This window comes from Mytilus edulis, chromosome 2, assembly GCF_963676685.1.
Source record: "Mytilus edulis chromosome 2, xbMytEdul2.2, whole genome shotgun sequence".
Taxonomy (NCBI): Eukaryota; Metazoa; Mollusca; class Bivalvia; order Mytilida; family Mytilidae; genus Mytilus; species Mytilus edulis.
This window is the reverse complement of record NC_092345.1, coordinates 83,694,907-83,721,693: the sequence shown is the minus strand read 5'-3', so window position 1 is coordinate 83,721,693 and position 26,787 is coordinate 83,694,907. Positions and strand designations below refer to the sequence as shown.

Below are 26,787 nucleotides of genomic sequence, written 5' to 3'. Positions count from 1 at the left end.
CTCCATGAATCAATTGCAGGATATCCGAAATACTGTCATCGAGATTAGTTAGCACTTATGATCAATAAAACTATAAATGATGTTTTATTCAGGACAACACTTTTCTTCCTTTCCTTTTGGGTGCAAAGTCAGTTTTATTCCAGCCTATATAGAAAATCATAATATTCAGAAAGGTAAGCATGCTTTTATGTGCCTTCATTGCAGGAGCAAACAAAGTGTAAAATGGAATAATTCAGTATTGAAACCATGTCAATTAATCAAGGAATAAAGCATGGTGGTATATTGATTACTCATATATCAATCATATACATCAAATCGACAAAAGTGTATTGGGTTCCCATATCAGCATATGGACCAAAAGAATATATGAAGATAATATTAGATATTACTAAGGTCATACTGATAAAATAGATATTCAAAAAGTTAGCAGGTTCATATATGCATAACTAACATTAGTAATGAAACCATGCCAATTCAAATAAGATAAATATTAACATTGCATGCCATACTGTGTACTGTATATGGGATGGCAATACATAGAACAATAATCTGAATCCAGTTGTTTGCCTGAACAGATTCATAATTTTTTTAAAGAATAAGCAAAACATACCTATTGAAGTATTTTATTGATAAAAAAATTAAATCCATATATCTGATATCAACATTTTCATATAATCAGGAACTAAGTTCAATGGTTAACAAAACACAAAAAAATTTCTTTTGGACATCTGCAAAAAAATACTGGTTGGACTACTCACAAGATAAGGAAAAAAACATATCATAATGAAACTTCAAAAAAGCAGTTGGTTAACTAAAATCAAGAAGAGCCTCATCAAATACTTCTTATATGAAAATTAGATGTGGTATGATTTCTAATGAGATATCAATCCACCAGAGATAAAATGAAGGGGTAGTAAATAATGGCAACAGTAGTATACCCCTGTTCAAAAGTCATAAATGATGGTATTGAAACTAGTAGCAAGTTCTACTAATTGGGTTAAGTTTTGAATTTTTATACAGTGCAATTGGCAATTAAAACTCATTTAACTTGTAGAGTGTGTTAATAAATCAAAGAAAGGATATTCTTACCGAACAAAACATGGCAGAACACATGTATTATGTAATGACTATAGTATGCTTTCTCCACAAATAAGGTTGATTAACTTAATATGATAATTAGACCTGTAAACAAAGTAAAATTCAACTTCATATAAAATGGACCGAAAAGCTAGTTGGTAATCAGGTTCCTATCTGAGTAAATCAACTTGCAGTTCAAATCAATGAAGTTGTAACTATTGAGGGGGGCAGGAGCTTTTCCAGACGTCAGGATCGGGTGTTTTTAAGCTAGGGATATTGGGATTGACCCTTTCTGGATCTGGGATTTCGTTTTTTGAATTTCAGGAAGTCAGGATTTTTTTTTTTTTAATTTAGGACCTCAAGATTTCATGTTTTTGAGTCCAGGATTTCGCGATCAGGAGGCAAATTAATACATTGACAGAAACAGGTGGCATTAATTAATGCAAAACAGACAAAGTTTCAAGATTTATTTTGAAATGACATAGGACTTAAATATCAATAAATATTTGATAAGACTAATACATTAGGCATTTTTCTACATTAAAAACTCATGATCATCTTCACTTCAAGTTATGATAAATGTATCAACAGTCAACTATTTAAACTTTTGAATCATGATATATCTTAAAACCAGCATTTGATATTTTATTCAATGTTACTTAAAAGACTCATCCCACTTTTTTTTTTTACCATGTTTGAGGTTTTCATACTTGCACAGATTGTCTTTACATGTTTATGTAATTAATCTTTTGCTTGAACTTTTTACAAATAATTCCGACTTTTCTGTTTCTTTTATACAAGATACAACTTAAAAACAAATGAAAAATGAAATCTGACTGATGAACCTAAAAAGTAACTTTAGTATGAACTTTCTTGAAAGCCCTAGAGATTCGCCATGAGTTAGGATCTTCATATTTGTTATAAAGTGGTTCAATCTTTTGTTGTTTCTTCTGTTTGCTGAGTTTGGTTGGATCACTATGACGGAAGAACTTGGGCGCAAACTCCACTAGCCATTTAGGATCTATAGTTGTTACTTCTCTCATGTATTCCTTTGTTGTCAACACAAGCTCATGATACACTACCCTGTAAGAACAAAATACAGTTAATTGATTCATGATTCACCAAATCTGGGTTCTATAAAAGTACAATTATTTGAGACATTTGTTTACGTACAAACTGCTTTATGAATTGAAAAAAGAACTAGAATATATAGGAAATGGACATCCTCAAGAAATTAAAATCTGTCTACTTAGCCAAGAATTGAGATCAAGGCCATGCAGATTTAAACTCATAGTGACCAATCCACATTTCAATATTGTTGACCCTTGATGTAGAGTTACTGAGTAGCAGATCTCATCATGAAATGTATACCCAAACGTATTTGCTAATTGTCAAACACTACCTCTTTTTTTCTTGAAAGTGAACAGTATGTCTAGCCTTCAATAAGTATCAATTAAGGCGGGACAATAAATTTGAATCTTTTAAGATTTATTAATTTCATTGAATTTATCATCACAGGGAGAAATAAAAAAACAACATTGAATACAAGAAGATGGTCAATAAATTTTGGTTGAAAATAAATTCAGCAAATGAATTAAAGATAGTTCACTTCCTTGTTTCAATGAATCAAGAAGAATGATCAACCAAATTATATAACAGCAGTAATAAAACTGACCAAAGACGTTAAATGAGTGCGACATGACACACTAAGCTAATCTATAGAAGTAGTTAAACTAACCAATCTGGCTGTCTGTTAAATAAAGCACTAGAAGGATGTATATACACAACTTGACTATCCACCAATGTTCTGTAGCCCTCCTGTGGATCCTTTTTGGCAGCATTCCTAAAGAAACCACTGCATATAGCCTTTTGTACCCTGGCTGTGTTCTTGCCACAACTTACTACATCAAGCTTGTGTCTACAAAAAAATATATTTCTTGATAAGTTTTAGATCTTAAATAAATGATATAAGCTAAATAAAATACAGACTTTTCAACAGACTGACTTCATTGTTTATTCTATATAATAACTGGTTATTGCCTTACATGATATTTAACACAGTTATCCATAAATATTAACAATCTCTGCTTTGTGGATGGCTCCTCAGTCGCATCATCAAATATGTTCTAAAATTTCTCACGATCGAGCTGTATTTTCGTTTGTTAGGAATTTTAGATTTGTCTTCAATTTTCACTCTTTTCCAGAGAGTATATGTTGGGCACCTAAAATACTGTAAATGCAGAAATGGTGGTGATGTTTTTATTATTGCGAAAAATGTGACATGATTATAATGGCAATGATTTAAACTAGAATTTTGGAATTTTATATATGTATTAAACAAGATTTTTCTAAATATAAGAGAAGCAGACTTTTGATACAATTTTCTGTCATCAAAATTCATTACCTGTCCATAATACCCAACATCTGTTTTCTGACATCTTGGGCTCTTTTTAATGTTCTTATCTGCACAAAGTTTTCATAACACCAGGGACTAGAGAATTTATTGTTTCTCCATGAGTTATACACAGCTAGTAATGTTAAATGATCTCCCTCTGTCTGATGGAACTTAGCTTTCTTCTGATCAGCTATGGCTTGTTTATCCTGTAAAATTTAAATCAAGCATTATTGATGCACCCCAAGTATGTTTGCAAGCTCTATGGATGCTATCTATGATTAAAACAAGCTTCTGTTCAAGTTTAGTAGAAACCCAGGATAGTTTAAGGAAAAATATTTTAAAATTTCAAAAAATTTAACCACAGAGTGAATGTAATGTTAACTGGCAGAAAAACTAAGTCCATCTATAAGTAAAATACTGATAAACAGGTAGGTTTTTATTTCAAAATTTATTTCCGGATACTATCTAATGATGATAAACAAGCTTTTGTCCAAGTTTGGTAGTTTAATTGTTCAAGAAAACTAATAAAATTTCACAAAACTTTAACCACAGATGAATGTAATGTTAAATGGCAGAAAAACTAAGTCCAAGTTTGGTAGAAATCCAGGATAGTTTAAGAAAGTTATTAAAATTTCAAAAAATTTAACCGCAGAGTGAATATTTGTGTATGACGCTGACGAAGGAATATAGTTTCTCTATATTCAAATTTCTTAACAAGCTAACTAATAGTACAACATGTCCGTGCTTTACTTATAAAACTATGGGTATTGTTCACTATGCTGTCGGTAGAGATATACCTCAAGTACTCTCATTCAATTCTGTATACCAATATGTAATTTTGTAATCACAAGTTATAAAATGATAACAGCTAAACAACAATGTTACCTTAGGTCTGTAGAAAACATTCTGTACAGACAACATAGATACAATTGTCAGAATTTCATCACTGCAGGCTAAATGGACTGACATGATTAACATCTTAGACAACATAGGCTCCAATGGAAACTCTGCCATCTAAAATATAAAATATCACTTGTTAAATAATCAAACAACTCAAGAATATGCATCAGATGTAGGTATATTAGACTAAGGATTGGTATATAATACATAATACATAATATATTCTATTGTTATTCTAAAATATCAAAAATCATCTGAAATTCTAAGTATCTCATAATGTTTTCACACAATGCAAATTTTGCCTTACTGTTCGCTGCACTCTTAGGGTAACTTTAATAGTAATTCTTATACAGGCATTAAAAAATATTTATTACTGTTCTATTTCTAAAGACTAATGGACAAGTTTTTTAAAAGAGAGTCAGAGTCATACCATACATCAAGTTTAATAAAGCTTGTATATCTTTAAAAAGACTTTCTGATTGTATAACTGAAATCTTACCCTTCTACCAAGTCTTGTAAGTAATCCTTCATCATCCAGAGCACTAAGAGCATGCAACTGTTCCATGGCAGATATGAGGGTCTGCATCGGTGGAGCATCCATAAAATCAAACGATAAAAGATCATTGATCCCCATAGCCTTCAGTGAGAGCACAGTACTGGCCAAGTTTGTTCTCTGTATCTCAGGCACATTGGTTGGTAACATTTCATCTCTGTAGGCTCTCTCTGTATACAGTCTGTAACATTTACCTGGGCCAGTTCTTCCAGCTCGACCTGCTCTCTGCTTTGCCTGAGCCTGAAAGTTGATTTTTTTTTTATTACATACTTTGATAAAAATTTGAGAGAAGTAAAGGAAAATACATAAGATATCAAACAATTCATTGAGTGCAGAATGATAAACCATTACCATGTCAGCATAGGAATGGTCCACATTCAAAAATACAGTATTGTGCTTGACATGGAAATTTAATTTTAAGTGCAACATAAATTGCAATTATCTTTGAACACAATTACTTCTTGCAGGTTTCTCATAGCTTAAAAAATAGGGTATATATGCTAAAACTAATAGTTTGATGCTAAAAGATCTTTTCAAGAGGAGCTCAATGAAATATCCAATGGTAATAAAATGGAAAATGGAAAAGAAGAATAACCCGACCAAAGAGCAGACAACAGCCAGAGGCCACCAATGGGTCTTCAAAGCAGCAAGAAAATCCCCCACCCAGTGGTGGTCCTCAGCTGGCCACTAAATAAATTTGTATTAGTTCAGTATTAAACTTAACTTTCTATGTAACATGTAGATGTGTAATTTTCTGCCCTTTTTTGTCCCATATAAATTGAAAAATAAATAGCTCCCACAAATGTAATTGACAAATGCAGGGATTGATTTTCAAAATAAAGATTGCATCAAAGTCAGAATAAAATAAATGTTAACTTAATTTTAATTAACCTACCTGTGAAATAGGTGTTACAATCAGCTGATCCATTCCAGTTTTAGAATTATATACTTTTTGTTTGACAAATCCAGGGTCTACTACATATAAGATCCCATCAATGGTCAGTGATGTCTCAGCAATATTGGTTGCTATGACAACCTTTATAAAAAATATAACAATATAAAACATAAGTAAAATTATAAGCATCTTCTATTTGATTTGCAAAATTTAAGCTTAATACATCAAATTACATCAATACTTCATATATAATTACATAATACGTCAATTTATATCTAAAGTTTGTTCAAACAATGTTTTATTCCATTACTTGAAATTGACTGTGAATTAAATGTAAATCACTATTATAGTTTCTTCCATCATAAAACAATTTAAATTTGTTATAGTTTTATCAATGTATTTACCTTTCTGGATCCAGGTGGTGCAGGTTCAAAAATCCTTGTTTGCATTTCACTGGGCAGTGCACTATACACAGGTAAGATAATCAGGTCAGGTACCTCAGGACCAAGCGCTTTCATTCTCTCATATAATATCTCACAGGCTGTATCAATTTCTTCCTGACCAGTCAAGAACAATAAGACATCTCCTGGGGGCTCCATTAGGTGAATCTGCATCACTGTGATCAAGGATGCATCTAAATAATCTGTTTCTGCCTCTTTAGTGTACAACACTTCTACAGGATAAGTTCTACCAGGTATGGTAAAAATAGGCTGCAGAGAGAAAGATATAAGACATATAAATAACTGTTTAAGCATCCTTCATATATGAAACATCTACTAGAATGATAACGGTATGTTTATGTTGAAGTATGACCAAAATTTGCAGAAAAATAACATCTGAATTTGTTTATATTGCCACTAAATTAATGAAATGATAAATTTACTTCAAAATAAAAATATAATTGTAAAAATCTACATAATCAAACCAAGAACTGATTTTTATCAAGAATAATGCTTAGGTGCTAAGTAATCCACATTCATTAAAAGCAACAACAAAAAATTTAGCTTTTCAACAATCCTGGTTGTAAGAGATAAAGAAATATGTCAAAACATAACTAATGGTTTCTTTTATGGGAGGTAAGATAAAGACAATTGGACTTTGAATGTTTAACAAAATACATAAGAGTTCATTCTAAACAAAGTCTGCTTACTTTGTGAAACTTTTTAATATAATTTTACATTCTTGTGTTTGATCAATATTTTTCTAAAAATTAGGTTGCTATTTGCTTACTCTTTTTTTATAGTCTAATGTAGGTAATTAATTTACATCACTTGAATTAACTTACAGCTTCAAAAAAGTAGGATGAAAATTTAACAGCATCAAGTGTAGCTGATGTTACTATCAATTTCATGCCAGTCCTTTTCTTGACAGCTTCCTTCAATAGTCCAAACAGGACATCTGTATGAATGGTCCTCTCATGAGCCTCGTCTAACATGATTATGGCATACTGAGACAGATCTGGGTCAATCAGACATTCTCTTAACATCATACCATCTGTCATGTATTTTATCTTTGTCTCTGGGCTTGTACAGTCCTCGAAACGGATGGTGTAACCAACCTACAAAACAATAAACAGATTAAACGATTTATTATTAGCTCAGGAAAGGAAAGGTTCTTTATACAGATGATTTATTTTATCTTTGTCTCTGGGCTTGTACAGTCCTCGAAACGGATGGTGTAACCTACCTACAATACAATAAACAGATTAAAAAAATTTATTATTAGCTCAGGAAAGGAACAGTACTCTATACAGATGATGCACCCTAATTAAAAAAACAATACAAACAAGTGAATCTGTGAGCTACTGTTCACTGATGATAACCCTTCCCAAATATTTGAGTAAACAGGAAGATGTTGTGTGATGTATCTAAAAACTCATCGCAAGGTATAGCTGACTCATATGAACCCTGAAATCAAATTTCAGAAATCCTTATAATGTAGTTCCTGAGAAAGATACAATGAAAAATATGCATGGGACAGATGGATGGACTAACAGAGGTAAAACAGTATACCCCCACTTTTTTTAAGCAAGGATATAATAAAGAAGGGTTACAAAACCAAGTTTCAAATCCTTGGACAAGTAGTTTCAGAAGTGAATAATGTTGTATAACTAAACAGCCTATGAAGGATGACAAAAGTAATGGTAATGACTCGTTTTTAAAATATGGATCAGACATATTTATTTCTGTTGAAAAGTTTGAAAGGATTGAAATCTTATTAACTTGCAATATTAATTTGAAACATACCTCTTGACCAAGCCTGCAACCAAATTCTTCTGACACTCTCTTAGCAACAGACATGGCTGCCACACGACGAGGCTGTGTACATCCAATCTTGCCTTTCGTTGTGTATCCTGCCTCAGCGAGATATTGTGTAATCTGAGTAGTTTTTCCTGATCCTGTCTCCCCAATTACAATCAATACCTGATTATCATTTACGGCCTGAAATTATAAAAAATCATACATGCATTAGTTATTTAGCAAGCAAATACCTGCAGGTTGAGAATGCTTCCATATATAAAATTTAATGTATGGTTTTACTAAAAATAAGTTTATTCCAGACAATAAAACACAAAAATTGGATGGAAGCACCTATTTTTTATGTGTATATAATATTTTTTATCAATATAAATGAAATATATCATTAGTATGTGACTTGATTATAACAAAATCATAAATATCATTAAAAGACAGTTATTGATCTAACTTGTCTTGTGAGCATACATAGATTATCATGGAAAAGATAGGTAGGCCTTTTTTCCTACTCCTGTGTGTTAACATTATGTAAAATAGTAAAAAAAAAACAAGAAAATGCCATGATTTTAAAGAACTTCTGCCAAAATAAAAGGAATGGCAAAACGTTCATGGCACTAACAAAGTAAAACATCCTGACCAACCTTTAACAGTTCATCTTTTAGTTTATATATAGGTAAACTTTGTCTTTGTTCTAACAATGATTTCTTCTCTTTCTTTCCATATGATGCCTTTTTTCCTCCAGCAATATGTTTCTTCCATTCTGGGAGGTCTTGTGGAGTCATTCCAACACCTCTGATATTTGCTGCCAGCTGTCTACTACCTGTAATAAAACCATAGTTTGATTTGAATATGAACCCTACTTTGTTCTAGACCAACAAGCTGAGCAAGATTTTTAATGTGTAAGTTCTCAAGGTACATAATCAGTAAGATAGGAAACAGTTTTCTGACTTTGAGCCACAGTATGTTCTCTTAACTACTGAGCTCATAACAGAAAAGCAGCAAATACCAATTTTCAAAGCAGTGGTTAGACCCATGCAACAATTGACCTGAAGAGCTTCCAAACTTAATTATAATTTATTGACCTTTTTATTCATACAGTACCAGGGGAACAGTTACAGAGTTTTGCCAATGCATTAAGGTTTAAAGAGTACTATACATACTGTCAGGCATGGGATCTGTCCAGTTATTATTTAATCCTGCTGGAACCTCCATCTCAGCCTCTCTTTGAATCTGTTTGACTTCACGTCTTTCTTTCTGTAATGCATTCTGCATCATAGCAGCTTGAGATAATGAACCATCAGGATTCTGCAAAAAAAGACCAATTTGAATGAATAACTATTAGGTTTAGATCAACACAACACAAGCATCTTTGAGCATATTCTACATAACATATCCAAAGGTATCATTACATATTCATAATCTACAGGACTCAAATAATATCATTTTTTATTAATTTTTCACACAATCTGATGCTTTGCGTGTATGACAGGGTTCATCGCCTATATGCAAAAGCGACAGTATCAAAATCACAATTTGAGGAGAAATAGGAAAATATTTTAAAACCGTTTAAATAGTAGTAAGTATGATAGATTTTATACCTTAACAATTTTTACAGGACTAAGATCTAATCCTCCTCTACCTCCAACACCTGTTAAAAATGGAGCCTCTTCTTCAACCATTTCTATTTCAACATCTTCATCTGCAAAATAAAATCAACAGAGGTTTAACCATGATGTAACAAGTAGTGTATTTAATATTTCCTTATTAAAATCATATGCTTTAAGTTCCAACCGTTAACTGCTTACAAGTTTTTAAGACTTATACAACTGGAATAGGGGAAGGGCCTCTGATGTCGAGTAGTCTTAGTAGTCAAACTACTGTATCAACACAGAGGTTGTGAGATTGAATCACACAATGAAGAAGTATATCTTTTTAAAGTAAACAGTCTTGTTGAGTTTTTTGTTGATGGGTTACTGTTTTGTGTGTATATACCCTACATTGTTGTTTCCTTATTTATCAATTAAAAAGACTGTGTATGTGACCATTACATTAACATTGGCACACTATATATTGTGTTACCCAAGCCTGCAAGAGCAATATAATATCATACAGATATAATTCTACTTTGGTGCAAAAATCATTTTTAGAACAAAAAACAAAATTATTATCAATATGAATACATTCAGAAAGTTCTAGATTTTTTTTAACCAACTTCAGTATACATTTGTACTAACTTCATATGATATATACACAAACCTGAATCCTCTTCTTTTGGTAATAATCCTGTTTCTTCATCAAAGTCTGGATATTCAGATTTATCTATCACATTGGCTGCTATCATACGATTAATCTCCCATCTCTCAGGGGATGTCATTCTACGACCTTTTTTCACATCTTTGACCTCATCAAGGTCAGGCATGTCAAGTAATGCCTGTACTGTTGGACGATCAGGATTACGAGCCTCTGTTTCATCTCTGACCTCTCCACCAGTTAATGACCTTGTCTGACTGGGGTTAATATCTTCTCCAGTCTCTTGGTCTACATCCTGATAATGATTCAAAAAGGTATAAAATGAATATAAATAACACACACACAGTCACACACAAATGAATGAAGCAAAACATTGTATTTATGAAGAGAATATGCCAGGGTGACTTTCTATTATAACCTAAGTGTTCAAATATATGTCTAATCACTACATATTGAATATCTCTTATTTTAAAACATACTAGGACACAACCGAGAAATTGCGGGTATTAATTGCGTGGTTGAAAGTATGTAAACTGTTGTAGGAAGAATTTTCGTAAAATATCTTATGACTGGCTAATTTCAGGAAAGGTATCAAAGGTCTTTGTCTGCAGGTGCTGTTTTGACAGGACAATTTTGTTTTTCCCCTCCCCCTTTTTCCAAAGTCCGTTATTGCTTGTTTTCTGTTTTTCTGTATACCTTGAACATACATGATATATTAAAAATAAAGTGTATTTGCTATTTACAATGATCAATATTCCTAGTCTACTATCCACGGTAGTCACTGATGAAGTATATATAGAGACTCTTTATATACTGTAAACCAACTTATTTTCGTGAGCGATTTATTTTCGCGACTTTCGCGAGAAGAAAAATAACGCGAATATAAATCGTCACGAATATGTCAATCTTTGATCTTTCCTTAATACACTTCATCAAGTAAATCAGAAAATCGCGAAATTAAATAGCCGCGAAGAGGTTAAGAAAGGGTAAAACGCGAAATAAAGTATCCGCGAAAATAAGTTGGTTTACAGTAATATATCAGCGACCAAGTCAACGACCAACGTGGATAGTGAACATGGAATTGATAGTAAATAGCAAATACATTTTATTTATTGTATTTGTATGATCACAGTACACAGAAAACCGTGAAAATAATTGTCCTGCCAATATGCAATTTGAAAACAGTTTTAACGGAAGTCTTGTTTATGACTTAAAAGTCCGTCTGATGACAGAAACAAGATCCGGACGCTTTTTTTTAAAAGTTTTTCTCCCAAAATAACGAAAACTGAATAATCATAAGAATGGATGACAAATGCGACTATGCGTGGTACCTATAGGACACAGGGGCATGATGATTGATTTATTTGTGGAAGGAAGAGAAGCGACACACAAAATAGTATAGATATGCATTCTGTTGACACTACAGTACGCCCAAGGAGTTTGTAATCCCAAACTCCATACTCCGATATTTTTCCTGGTGTAACACCAGGAAACTCCGACATCCCTCCCAAAATTCTCGGAGAAATTTGGGAGTATTCCCTCCGACTTCCGCGTAAATCCGCTACCTTTTGTTTATTGTATTAGCGACATCTCTCCCAGTCTGGTGTGACGCGGTGTGACACCAGGTAATTAATTGCCCTAATCCGTCTGATCTATGCTGGCACGCGACAGTCGAGGTATGTGAGATTTCTAATGTAATTAAACAATTGTATTTCCTGTCTATTGATTATCAGGTTATATCTGATTGCTTGAAACAAATGAAAGATTAAAATAAAAAGCAAAACGTTGTTGTTAATTCTTTCAATTACTCTGTACATTTTAATCAAGTTTTTAAACAACTATATTTGATTTTGACTTCCGTTTTTTTTATTAGTAAATAAATATTTAATTTACTGAAAGAGATATAATTGTGCAACAATAAACGGAGACTAACGCTGAATAAATGAGGGCAGTTTAAAGAAAAATTACACGTCTCAAAGTTTTTTATACTACAAGTAAAAAAGAAAATATTATTCCTTATCTGTTATGCTAATAATTCTACGCCATTTCCATTTTACGATTACAAAATAAAAGTTTTAAAATCCAAAACGTTGTTGTTAATGCTATCAATTGCATTAAAGTTTTATAAAAAAAATCTATACTTGATTATGACCTCGTTTTTTATTTATCGGTAATTGATATAACTTACGAAAAGAGACATACTTGCATGAAAATAAACGGAAACTAACGCTGAAGGTATAAAATGTGAGCAGTCAGTTTAAAGAAAATTACGTGTCTTAAAACTTGTATATGCAAGTAAAAAAGAAAATACTATTCACCATTCGTTATGCTTAATAAGTCTACGGCATTTTCTCTTCACGATTAGCATTACTTTAGGATATAATACATTTCGGCTACAACAGGAATACTTCTATAGCTGCATCAACTCGTCGTTGCATAATATTCATTCTAATGCAACAACGTTTGTAACGTTCATTTTGATTGGATAACGTCACTTTCTTACATGGCATCAATTGACAATTGATGCTATGGGACGTACGCGCAAGCGCAGACGGCATATGACAGATTTTAAATACATGTTTTAACGTTGTTTTCTGTCAGTTTCATTAGCTAACGCGTCGCCAGTAAACTTAATTTGCGACCATCAAATCCCCAATTGATGCCGTCGGAGCTTAAAATACAATACAGTTATCTCCTAATTTACGCACAATGAATGTAAACCTTTGTGTTGTATTTAGAACAGTTATCTTTAAATATTTTTAAAACAATTAATTGCCGTGGGAAGACGACACGCATCTCAGTGACCAACAGTGCGTGGTTGAACTTGAACTTGACTTCGCTCCACGAGATTTTTATTTGGCGGGAAATAGTATCATGTAACAGTAAACTCAGGTGACCTTTCTGGATAACCGTGGGAAAATTCATGTAATGATTGACATTTGTGTGCGTTAAGATTGAGGCTCTAGAAGGTCCTTTTACAATTGATTAACCGGATTCTAAATTTTATTCCTTTTCTGAATAAACGAACATCAGCCTTTTATTTATACGTTTCTCAGTTTTAAATTCAGTAAAATTTAATTCTTTAAATTTGCATTTACATTTTATAATAGTATTATTTTTTTAACATATTTTTCCTTTACAGGGACTGTACAGTTTTATTTTCCTGCAGTGTGCATTTAATTTGCAATGTATTATCATCTAATAAATAAATTTTGAAATTATTATTTTTCATACTCTTCACTTGTTCTACACGAAAAACCCATATAATCGATAATTTCCGTTTATATTTCACGTTTAACAGAGGACATAAACCTGGACATTATTTATACTTCCATAGTCAACACTATACATAATTGGTAGATGAAAACAGGATGCATGTCGTTCAGTTCCTGATGGGCGTTGGTAGAGATCCTCTGTGAAAATGTGTCGATCGTAAAAATCCGATCCACATTTTTTTTTACATATTTCTTTCTTGTACGATATAATTTCATTTTAATATTCTATAGTATAAATTGTTGAAATACTTCTTTTTATATTTCGCCGAGGACTTTTAACAGCAGTAAAATACGGATTGCGCCAATCCAATTTTATTTTAAATAATAAAAGATCAATAACAGATCATAACAGATAAAAAACACATGATTTTATTTCTTCATATAATTAAATAAGGTTGTGATTATTGTGTTGTGTCTGGGCGGGGAATTATCTCAGTATTTATGAATATAGGGCTGCCACATTGCATACAAAACTATTTGTCACTTTACAGTTTCTTTTTTAAATTCAAATATTTCAAGTCGGTAATCTACCAAGGTAGTGAAACATAATATTTTACATTTCAAAATAAATTGAAAGTAACAGAGTTCACTTGTTGGTCCGATAAATTAACTCTAGGGTTTGATTTAGATTGGACAAATTACCGTAAAAACAACATTTTGTTTTAAGCCAGTTGATATTAATTATATAATATTGAACTATTAATGAACCGGATATTCACTGAGTAGGTCATAAAAGGTTCTAATTGTGGTAAAATCATCTTTGTTGAAACTTTGTTGAAAAAACAAAAATTATGACCTGATCGGACTATAATGAAAATACTAAATAAGTGTTTTATTCGTATTTTTATACGTTTTATTTAATATGACAATGAAATGGGCATATACATACAAGAATAATTATCTTATTTTAAATAAAAATGTCACACTTTTATCTGACAATGAATGGACATTTAAATAACGTATTTTAAAGCACACAGGTGCAATCAAGATCGATTAAATGTACAAAGGTAATAAATCTGGCTAATCTGATTATGTTGTCACGCGTCATTGATTTTCAGTTCATCCGATGGGCAATAAACCAATTAACAGCCACGCGGTGTTGGGAGAGAATCTTTGGAGGAAATTGGGAGTAGAATCCGTGATTCGCGGTGTCACACCGCTACACTCGGAAATCGGTGATAAAAGTTCGCGATTACAAACTCTCTGGGCGTACTGTACGTGTTTGCCATCCTTGTACATAAAGGAAGTAAATAATTTATAAATAACTTTCAACAGTTGTTTAGAAATTAGCTCCAAGGCTAAAGAATTAAAATTTTGGACTTACCTTCATAGAAAGACTAGTTTTATTCCCAGTGTAAGACAATACTTTAATCTTGACCTTTTGACCTTTAGATACTACATCACCGACCTGGGATACTCTGCCTTCTCTCCTCAACTACAATAAAATTGAATATGTTTACCGTCAGTAGGATGATCTAGCATATTACTACTAAAGTTGTCACAAGTCAAACTGTATAAATATATTCTACCACTGCATTTGTTTTCTTTAGAAACAGATAAATATTCAAATCATATTATTGTTGAAAATGGAGAAAAATGGCTTTGCACAAACTTCAGTAGTGGATGCATTTTTTTTTTAATGATTTTTTATATGATAGGTCTGCAAATAATATCTTTCTTTTTGGATGATCAATGATTATTTTCTTTTCTAGTATCATAATTAACTATAGTCGTTTTTTTGAAATTTTATATCAAAAAAGAAATTCAAAGGAAAGCAAGAAAACGTGTAAATTTTGAACAAAGAAGAACTGAGATAAAATGAACAACACATTGATTAAAAAAAATAATAATCTAGGACAGTTTAAATAGGGTAGGAATTGATAGCAAGTGTAGTCTTTTTTATTGCATGAATATTTATCATTACTCAATACATTGAATCTAGTGTTTTCTTCCACATAACATGTTTGGTTTTTGAATATATATATAAATACTTTAGAATGGATGTTCCAAACTTATCAAAGTTTTGCTGCGGACCAAAAAATGACTTTTAACTAATTATGGTACATGTTTCTCTGAAAGATGATAATAGTATGGTACATTGGGGAATCTGTGATAGCTTTTTCACTTTTACTTGTGTTAAACTTTAAACTGCTACTGCATAACTGATTTAATATAAAATAATAAAAAAAAGACAATGTGGTATGATTGCCAATGAGTCAACTCTCAACAAGAGACCAAAATGACACAGAAATTAACAACTATAGGTCACCGTACGGCTTTCAACAATGAGCAAAGCCCATACTGCATAGTCAGCTATAAAAGGCCCCGATATGACAATGTAAAACAATTCAAACAAGAGAAAACTAACAGCCTTAATTGTGTACAAAAAACGAACGATAAACAGATATGTAACACATAAACAAACGACATCCACTGAATTACAGGCTCATTGGGACATGCACATACATTAAGTTTGATCTAATTGTAAACACAGTTGTTTCCTCAAACTAATGTTCTCTTTAGGTAATTACCTACAAAATGATTTATCTAGGTTTAATGATATTACTGTAAAGGTTATAATATATTTAAGATTGTACATTCATTCACCTTCAAATAAAAAATGTATAAACTTAAAACTAACCTGTGAAATATGTACAAGTCCCTCAACCCGCTTTCTTAGTCCTTCTAATTGAACAAAACATCCAAACTGCATCAGTGTAGTCACTCTTCCATCAAATATCTAAGTTAGAATAAATAAATATGTTTAATATAATTAATTTTTTATATTTTGTAGAATTTTTCATACAATAGGGCATTGTAGTAATTGGATTGTGCTCTAAAAATAAGGAACCAATTCAATAGAAATAAGAACATTTCTTGTTCATTTTCAAGATCAGAATACATACAAAAAATGGATAGTTTTTCCAGTGTATTTCTTAGATGTCATGCTTTGGGAAACCCAACAATAATGTTGATTTATAAACTAAAATAGAGGTGCACAACAGCATTATATGGTAGAGTTTCAATAAAATCTAAAAAAAATCTAAAAAAACTGGTTTAGAATTAGTTGTAGATACAAAATAATTATGATACAATGCATTTTTTATTCTTGATCAATTTACCGGTACAAATAAGCCCCACAATGTACATTATCTTAAAAGTTCTATAATCATTAAACCTACCATTCCAGCAACAGGTTCCAGTGGTAACTCTTCATGCTTCATTTTTCTGTCTTTTCTATCTTTAATTCTGTCTCTACTTCTTGACCTTGACCTTCTTCTATACTTCCTGTCAGGACTGTCTGATCTATCCCTCTGGCGTTTCCTATCACGGCTGTCTGATCTATCTCTGTGGCGTTTCCTATCACGGCTGTCTGACCTGTTTCTTTGATGTTTCTTGTACGGTGACCTACTTCTGTTACGATTTCTTTCACGAGATCTACTTCTAGACTTTTTCTTTTTTCTGAAACAAATTCATAAGTCATGCTGAATTAAATTTGGTTATATCTTTAAATTTATTCCATTATCAAACTTTAAACATTTTAGCTGAAACAGTTAAAAAATGTACTGAAGTTAAAATAACAGCACTGACATGATACTATTTTTCTTCATATTATGTTATTTTCTGATCCATTGATCCTAGTAATGGCTGCTTGAAAACTGTTAGAAAGTCAATTCTTGTCTGAGATATATTTTTATGAAGACAGAAAAGTGTCTTATAAAATGGTAAAGTTCATAGCTATATGTGTAAATTATATATATATATATATATATATATATATATATAAATGTCTAAGAATATAACTTAAACACACTAATTAATACATTAAAAAGTTCTATTAGATGTTAAATAGAAATACGCAATATTTCGCTAAACAAATTAGCTTCATCAGGCGTGTGCATCTCTCAAGGTGAAATCGGATGCATGACAAAAAATACTTTTGTAGCTAAATCTATACAAGAGTTGAGGAAAAGTGTAACATATTGATTGATGTTGCATAAAATATGTTTGTAGCTACAACTACATGAACTTGGAATAAAAGTTTAACACATTTATAGATGTTCGATTAATTGTATGAATTTCTATAAATTAATTTGTATGATTTCAAGATAATTATGGTTTTGATTTGTTTTTAAATCTTTTTTCGTCTCTCTCATTGAGTCTATCAGGTTCAAGAGTTCGTAACTGGTGCATCCAAAATCTCTCTCTTTTTTGTCTTCCTTGTGTATCCCAATTTTGATTTTTCTCAATGATTTGAAATGTGACGTTTTCAAAATCATGTCCTGCTCTTAAAAGGTGTCTTGTAATTGGGCAGCTCCTTTCTTTTGTATAAAATAACCGATGGTTATTTAGTCGGATGTTAAATGGTGTTTCTGTTTCACCAACATATTGTATTTTGCAAGTTCCACACGTTAGAACATAAATGCAATTTTGCGTTTTGCAATTTGATGTTATGAATATGTTGTATTTTTTCTTTGTGACTGTGCTGACGAATTGGGTTTCGATAGTGGCGACTCTGCAGCACTTACAATTGCCCCTTCCGCATGGTGTTTAACCTCCGATTGTTGATATCTCCTGTTTAGATACTTTGGATGTTACTAGAATATCTTTGAGGTTTTTGGGTCTGTGGTAAGCCATAACGGGAGGTGATGGAAAAATCTCTTTTAAGGAAGGGTCATTTTCAATAAGACGCCAGTGTTTGTGGACAATTGATGAAAGATTTGTCAGGTCAGGATGAAAGCTAACAACAAACGGGATTTTATTTGTCTGGGCCGTCTTTTCTTTGTACTCAAGTAGGTTTGTTCGGTCTTTTTCTTTTGCTTTACCGAAAGCTTCTGAAATATTTTTGTTCTTATATATATATATATCTTACTTCTTTTTATCTCGTTCTCTACTTTTGCTTCTGTCTCTTCTTCTTTCTCTATCTTTTTCAACTCTATTAAAACAATACAAAATGTTTTAAACATCATAAATGTATGGCCATATTTCGATAAAACCTTAATTATTTTGTTCACAATTTTGAATTAAAAAATTTCTCTCTGGGTCATTTTTTTTTAAATTCTAAGAATTAATCTGTTACTAGTATGTCAATGTTGTAAAGTATGTAACATTCAAATCCATCTGTGGGTTACTTAGACAAAACTTTGCTAGAAGGCATCAAAACAACTCCTTGGTAATGTTTTACTTAAGTCCTTTAAAGGGATAATTCACGATTTTTCACTTTTCATCTTATTTTGTTCATAGTACCATAAAAAACATATTCACCAAGTTTTATTTCGATATGAAAAGTAATAAAGGAGAAAATTGGGAAATATTAATTTTATTTTATCAAACTTCCTGACTTATGTGACGTAGTTTAAGTCTTTGAGCATGCCGGGAGTGAAATTAATCTCTTTAAGTCTTGTTCGTTAACCATCTAATAACGCTATTTAAAGCGCATCGACGACTTTTGGTGTAGCTATTAACCCAAGAAAAGTAAGTGATAGCCATGCAACTTTTTAAATTAGATTGTAGGATTCATGTGTGGATTTTTTATACGAATTCTAGTAATTATAGTAAATAATACAATAGAACATTTTCATAATTTTTTTTCTTGAAATACTTTAAACAAACATATGAAACTGACACGATCGATAGTGTATTAAAAAATACATGTTTGTATTCTGAACTTTTTGCTTCATTCCAGAAAACATTTTCACTTGCTTGTACTGTGGAAATTAAATGTGTATTAATTTGTGACACTTAGTGAATGTTGAATGCGTAGTTAAACTCAAGGTAATTAAAAGATTAGCATTATGTAATTCTAATCTTTTGATCTTCATTCAGTGACACCTAGGCGTCACGGTTCAGCATTTCAGGTGTGAACAACATTTCGTATGAATGATATACGGGAGTCAGTTATAGTTATAGACACAGAAATGTAAGAAAAAGAATTAAAATGGATTTACGGGAGAAATAAGGTCGCACAATAACTGGATAGCTGTTGTATATTTTTATATATTTTGCATTAAGCTCACTTTTAAATAAATTATGACTTCTGATTAGTTTTGTAACGATAAAATACTGAATTATTTTAATTGAATAAATTTATAAATAAAAATAGCCTTCTAAACACGAGTGCATGAACTAAAAATTGTACCTTTTTAAATAAAAATTGCCAACCTTTAATATTTCAAACAGATTGCAATTATATAATTTAGTCCATCCAAAGCGATCTTTATTTACCTATTTAGGAATTAATGTTCTCATCAAAATATTTTAAATCTCACAACGCATGCATGAATACTTCAGCTATTTGAAAAAAAAGATGTTTTAAAAAATTGACAGGAAATTTAAGGATCCTCTTGGAATGGAATCGAAAAATTACGAATAGAATTTCTTTTCAAGTGTGAAAAACGTCAACCAAATTTATTCATAATCGGGAGCGTCCTTATATTAAAATAGTCTTCTTCTCACAACGAATAATACTTTAGCTATTTGACCAACGATGTTTAAAAAAAAAGACAACGAATTTAATGTCATCTTAATTTCCCTATTTTTGAATGTAATTATAAGTCTGTTCAACTGGCAAGAATACCCCTAAAGCGGACAAGCAGTTTATTCTTTAAATTGCTGTCATTGAATATCAAGAAAGAAAATAATTCCCGAAATCAATTTGAAACTTTAATACTCAAAAGTTTTCCTAGAAAATATTCACATCCCTTGGGGTTTATTAGTGTACGTCCAGTTGCATATGTTTTACATGAATGTCGGAACAATTGTGATGATGTCGAATTTCTTCCTTTATTGGAGAACGATCTAATTGATATATATACATTTGTGATTTTACTATGTTCATAACTTCGATGAACTGAAGCAAGTTATTATATCGACCTGTATTTAAATCAAATTGGTCCTCTACTTCTTCTTCTTCTTCTTCTTTTGGTATACAATAGTCTATCAAATTACATACTGTTGGCATTCGTGGACTAGTCTATTTACAAAACTGTTACCCCAATTTACACAAAATGTATGTTTCTTTCTTATGTTCAATGTATACATGTATATATTTTAAATTGCGATATAGCTCCGTAACTTTCTATCCAGGCGTAGAAATGAATCGTCGACAAGTGCGTACATTTTTTTAAAATCTATATTTCTGGTATGTTTTAATCTGTCCTTTACTATTGACAACGAGTATATATTACATTTTCCCAAATTAAACCTTGGAAAAAAAAATGTAAATAGATTTTTATTTTATCAAATCTTTTTTTTTTTTGTATTATTTATATTTTTATAAATAATATTCTTTACACCAGTAATGTTATTTATAAACAAGCGTATGAGTTTAGTAATGACTAGTATATTATATCACTTTCGGACACGCAAGACAGAGATGTATATTATACACCTGATAGTTCAAAATGGAGAGTTATAAGTTATCAGCCGTGTACACTGATCAATACCTACAGAAGTGAAACGATGCATGAACTTGCAAGCCAGACAGGAAATCGCTTGAATACCTGGACGTGTCACCTCACAGCCCTCACAATACCTTTGGGAGTAATACCTTTAGTCATGCTGGTGATCAGATAGGGAAGATCCGAATTTATTTGAATAAAATTTATTACTTTAAAGAATTATAAACGAATTAGATTTACGAAAACCAGAGACATATATGTGTATATATGTCTCTGTGAAAACAGTTTTCACGGAACACTTATTTATGATTTAAACTTTGACTTTTTAACTAATTCTAATATTAACAGACTGTGGTTATTTAAAAAAAATAAGAACATTTTCCGTATCAAGTTAGTTTATCAGATAAAACAACCGTACGATTGACAAGATATCGACACACAATTACGACTACATCGGTTACTGTAGTTTTGGTCCTTTGTGGTTTATAGACATATCGTGATTTTTCATCGGGGAAGACGACAAAATGGTGGAACGCAGAGAATTGATACTCTAAATTTAAAATCGATGGTGATCTCTTATCTAGCGGAAAAAAACTTTAATATCTATAAATTTGAGCATTTCTATATAGAATGGACATAATATCTATTTTTGATTTTTTTGCGAAGTTTCCTTTTAAGCACATATACATTACATTGGCAGAGTTATTTCTGTTAAACTATGAGCCTTTAAAAATTATCTTTGACCTTTAAAATGTATGTTTTTGTTCTTCATTTTTTCTTATACATGAACCTTCTCTTGTGTCAAGTTATGTTACTTGTATGATTCTCTAGCCATTTTAATGCACCTTATTTCATAAATCCAGTGCTCAAAACACTTATCTTTGTTGGCAATAATTTACTTCTATTTACAAAAGTTTCACTCTTCTTTATACTTTTAACCTTTTATAATTAGTAATAGAAAAGTTAAACAATGCTTATCATTATCATACCAATTATACCTATTTTGACCTTTCAGTAGTACCTGTAATAGGGTTATTGATCCAAGTATCAAGTTCTCCCAACATATAACAATATCATCTGTTTTTACCCTTTATCAGGATAGGTTTATTCAAAGCTTCAAGTTCTCCCAATAAATAATCAGTTTTTTTTTTTTACATTTTAACAGGAATAGGTTTATGCACTAAAGCTTCAAGTTCTCCAAAACAAATAATCAGGTTTTTACTTTTTATCAAGAATAGGTTTATTCATCAAAGCTTCAAGTTCTCCCAACAAATAATCAAGTTCTTTTTTTACCTTTTATCAGGAATAGGTTTATTCATCAAAGCTTCAAGTTCTCCCAACAAATAATCAAGTTTTTTTTACCTTTTACCTTTTATCAGGAATAGGTTTATTCATCAAAGCTTCAAGTTCTCCCAACAAATAATCAAGTTTTTTACCTTTTATCAGGAATAGGTTTATTCATCAAAGCTTCAAGTTCTCCCAGCATATTATCTGCAACAGTTTTATCTTCATTCACCTCTACTTTTATTTTTTCATCATTCAACATATTCTGAAATGGCAAAAATCAATTTTAGGAATCAAAACAATATCCTATACTTTCCCTCTGTTGTATCATGTTTGTATGTGTATTATTATACTGATACACTCTTTGTTTGGAGGTGTATTATTATACTGATACACTCTTTGTTTGGATGTGTATTATTATACTGATACACTCTTTGTTTGGAGGTGTATTATTATACTGATACACTCTTTGTTTGGAGGTGTATTATTATACTGATACACTCTTTGTTTGGATGTGTATTATTATACTGATACACTCTTTGTTTGGTTGTGTATTATTATACTGATACACTCTTTAGTATTAAGTTTCCTTCTTTATGTCAATTATTGAATATAGAAATATACATACAATTTGAAAGCTTAGAAACATAAGCTTTTGAAAATTACATTAAGTTGAGAATAAAATATTTAAAAAAATATAAAACTTTGGTCAAGGTCAATTTGCAATTTTGTAAGTGAACAAGTCAACATTATATATCATATTTAAATCAAAATCCATTTAAACTGACAGTGGAAACCCTGCATTATGTTTTGTTATTTTTACCTCTATTTAAACATTAATTACAATGTACTATCAAAGTTGATATTTGGTTTGAAAACTGCTACAATGCAGATTTTTTGCCTGCATTACACCAGACCCTACTATTTGTTAAGGAAGGTGACCACCCAAACAATTCATTGATTTAAGTCTGCAAACAGACTCATATATCACAAAAGGACTGTACAGTTAGATACTCTAGTCTCCATATATATGAACCATTAGAATATTGAAAATCATTCTGAAAAAGAAACTGTTTCCTGTTACATACTTTGAGATTTGACTAACTAACTTTACAGTCTAAATCTGATTCCCAAAGAAAACCAGTATCAGTTTATAACAAACTAGAGGCAGATATAGACGGTTATTCAGAGAGCCCAGCCTCCCCCTTTGAGGGAAAGATTTGGTTGATTATATAGGGAATCACTGAAGCATGACAAGAGCAGCCCCCTCTTAGGCAGTCAGTGGGCCCTCCTTATGAAAATTTCTGGATCCGCCACTGCAAACTTGCTGTACAATTAGACCATTAAATGGCAACAGCACAATTTTAACATATGGTAATAACTAGAAGCCCTTCCTAGGAAATCATTTGTTACAGTAACTTACTAAGACATTGGGATTGTTGGGCATGGCTAAACCTGGGAACAACTTCTTCTGAAGATCTTTATCGGTTTGAGGAATACCCTCTGTTGTGTCACTGCTGTTCTTTTCTGCATCTGGTGGTTTGGGCTTCATTCTATTTATAAGTCGTAACAAGTTGGCCACCAAAGAATCCTAAATAGAAAAAATGTAACTTGACATTCAATATTTATTAAATGATTCTATTATATTATATTTTAAAAGCCTTTAAGGATTTTATTTTAAACAGTAAATTTAAAAAGGCTGATTAACTGTACAGGAATATTTCAAATCTTGTTTAAATCAGGAACTTAGCTATTGAAAAAGCCATCTTGAATATCAATAAGATATTATCCCCTGGACATTAGGAAACATTATATTTCAATCTTAAAGGTGAGTTTAACTTTCAAATGTTTAGTAACACATGAACCAGAATTAAGACTTTTTAGTTCATTTGAATCATTCTTGAAACAAAAAATTTGCAAAGCTAAAATGTCCAAACTCTCTTAAATGAACTTTTAAAATCTTGGTCCAAATAAGAGATTGACATAAATGTAAGTAAAAACAGTACATAAGTATTTTTTTTAATTTGCAAATAAAAATGACCAGGCCTAAATATAATTCAATACTGTGAAATTTACTCACTGAAAATTCTGCACCATTTTCATCCAACACTTTCTTATATTTTTCAAATGTGTCATTTTTCTCAGCCAAAGAAATCACAAACTCAGCTACATTAAATACAAAAAAAAAATCAGTCAACATTAAAGGTATATAATCATCAATGAATTATTCAGACTACACATGTACAGACTTCATTAACAAATTGTTCTATCATGTTGTCTATCTTATTAAAAAAATATTGTTGATTGCCTATATATATTAATTCAATAACCATGATAACTAAACCAGATTATTCCAGTGATCTTATTTGAGCTTGAATGCACAAATGTATGTAATCACCATAAGACACATGAAGTATATACATCAATTCAATTATATAATTTCAAGATTATTGTAAAAAATTATGTGTGTTTCCAAATTTCTACGCAATGTAAGGAAATGTTATGCAATGTATGCCGGGATTAACATTTTACTGTATTCTTTATCACCAGGGGCGGATCCAGCCATTTTAAAAAGGGGGGGTTCCCAACCCAGAGTAAAGGGGGGGTTCCAGCTACATGTATATGCTCCCATTCAAATGCATTGATCGTCCAAAAAAAGGGGGGTTCCAACCCCCGGAACCCCCCCTCTGGATCCGTGCCTGATCACATTCCAGGAAAATATTTTCTTAAGCTTATAGGACTGTGTTGTTTGTTATTGTTTATCTTTGTTTGTAAATCTGATATTGTTTTAGAGAAGTTAAAACAATTTTGTTCATGACAAAACTCTGATAAATCTTTAGCTACTTCAAATTTATGTTGTTTGAGAACTATTGAAATTGAAATGCTGAGACTGACTGATTTTACTTGGAAAAATAATTATGATGGTCAACTATGAGGCTAATAAAAAATTAGTGTATTAGTGACCCACTGACGGGCGTCACGGCAATGTATGTCATCACAACTTTTAACACATGTTGTAAACTTTAATAAGCTGAGGGTCAGAAACTTGTCAAAAACTTGAAGACAAGTAGAACTACATTTTTCAAAAAATTTTGTATAATAATTTCATGCGAAAATATTCATAGAGTGGGGCGCCCATATTCGCCGGGGACACAATTTCGCCGTTTTATGATTTTGAGGTGTAAAAACTTCAAAGGATGCATGGCTGAAATGGAAGACATATACCGGTAAATGATATTATATAACAAATATGATTATTTTTTATAACTGAGACAAAATTGCGGAACCTACTGAAAAGGACCGAAAAACGGACAACCATTTTCGGCCAATTTCCTGAAGAAAAAACAGGAATTCAAAGAAGTATTTCTAAGTAATTCTTTGACTGAATGCCCCTAAATTTCAGTTCTTAACACCTTTGAAATGTCTGCTATCATCTATTATGAAATCAATTTGATCAATGTTATTAAAAGCTGCAGTTATTTGATTTTAAATTGATGTGTAAAAACGGCGAATATGTGTCCCCCATTGACATAAAATCAGGTAATTTCAAACACCCTTTAATCTAACTTTTCTGATGATTATATTCAAACAAACACGTTTTCAAGCTTAAGAATATTTTGCATTTGAAGTTATCTTCATATAGAAATATCAGTATACTTCAAAAACATTCACACTTGAACAGAAACTGTAGAAAATATGAAAAGATGTGGCGAAAATGAGCACCTCACTCTACACTTACAAAATTTAAATAAGTGACGAAATTGATTTAAAATACTTTTGTCATTTTGAAAACTGTTTTGTAAATCACTAAAATGACAAAAATGATGAGCAATTACAAAAAACTAACAAAGGATATACAATGGTTATACCTATAATAGTAAGGTAACAAGGGTAATGAAAACAGTGTTTAAAGTACATGTATGTCAAATGTATGTAGCGTCAATGTTTAAAATAAATAAAACTGTCTCTAAGTAACCGACATTACCCTTCTGAAGCTACATTGTACTTATATGTGTAGTGTATAGACTGTTTACAAGTACCACTCCAAACATTGTCTTGCTAAACAAAATTATCTTGGATCTACACCTGATGACATTCGGGAGCATATCAGGTAGTACCTCTTTGATATATATTAGGTTTAAAGGAAAACAATTTATAATACACACTTACCAAGATCTTTGTCATTTAGACCTAAGTGATTGTCAAGCTCAGTGCACACTTTTGACACCAAAGATAAATATTCTAATTTCTGAAGTTCATTCATTTTAACTGTTCAATAAAAACAACCTCTCAGATATGAAAAACTGATGATCGTTTGTTCAGTTATGCCAAATTTATGTTAGATTAGAGGAACAAACATTTAAAAGTGATGATTTTTTCCCACATGATATTTTTTGTTTACAAAGAAGTTCGTTTTTGATCGTAGTAGACGAAAAAGGACTTTTTGCAAAAGAGTTAATACAAGGGAAGGTATAATAATTTGAGGCTCTTGAGGGAAGTCTC

At 31.3% G+C, this 26,787-nt stretch overlaps 1 protein-coding gene across 2 annotated transcripts; it reads right to left on the bottom strand.

Annotated features, from left to right (window-relative positions):
- Nucleotides 1-1,531: 1,531 nt before the first annotated feature.
- LOC139510319 (ATP-dependent RNA helicase DHX8-like) lies at nucleotides 1,532-26,787 on the bottom strand. 2 transcript variants are annotated; one of them, XM_071296833.1, is made up of 21 exons: nucleotides 26,455-26,787; nucleotides 24,365-24,450; nucleotides 23,708-23,875; nucleotides 22,437-22,549; nucleotides 18,474-18,536; nucleotides 16,783-17,062; nucleotides 16,242-16,340; nucleotides 14,925-15,035; nucleotides 10,332-10,620; nucleotides 9,674-9,774; nucleotides 9,236-9,380; nucleotides 8,717-8,895; nucleotides 8,067-8,261; nucleotides 7,106-7,378; nucleotides 6,225-6,530; nucleotides 5,821-5,961; nucleotides 4,872-5,165; nucleotides 4,358-4,486; nucleotides 3,482-3,678; nucleotides 2,816-2,995; nucleotides 1,532-2,160 (listed from the first exon to the last, which is right to left on the bottom strand). In XM_071296833.1, the coding sequence occupies exons 1-21, from the start codon at nucleotides 26,546-26,548 to the stop codon at nucleotides 1,923-1,925; spliced, it is 3,681 nt and encodes a 1,226-aa protein (XP_071152934.1). In that variant the 5' UTR covers nucleotides 26,549-26,787; the 3' UTR covers nucleotides 1,532-1,922. The 2 variants fall into 2 exon arrangements, with proteins under 2 accessions (XP_071152934.1, XP_071152935.1); XM_071296834.1 differs by lacking the exons at nucleotides 22,437-22,549; nucleotides 23,708-23,875; nucleotides 24,365-24,450; nucleotides 26,455-26,787 and adding an exon at nucleotides 22,294-22,343.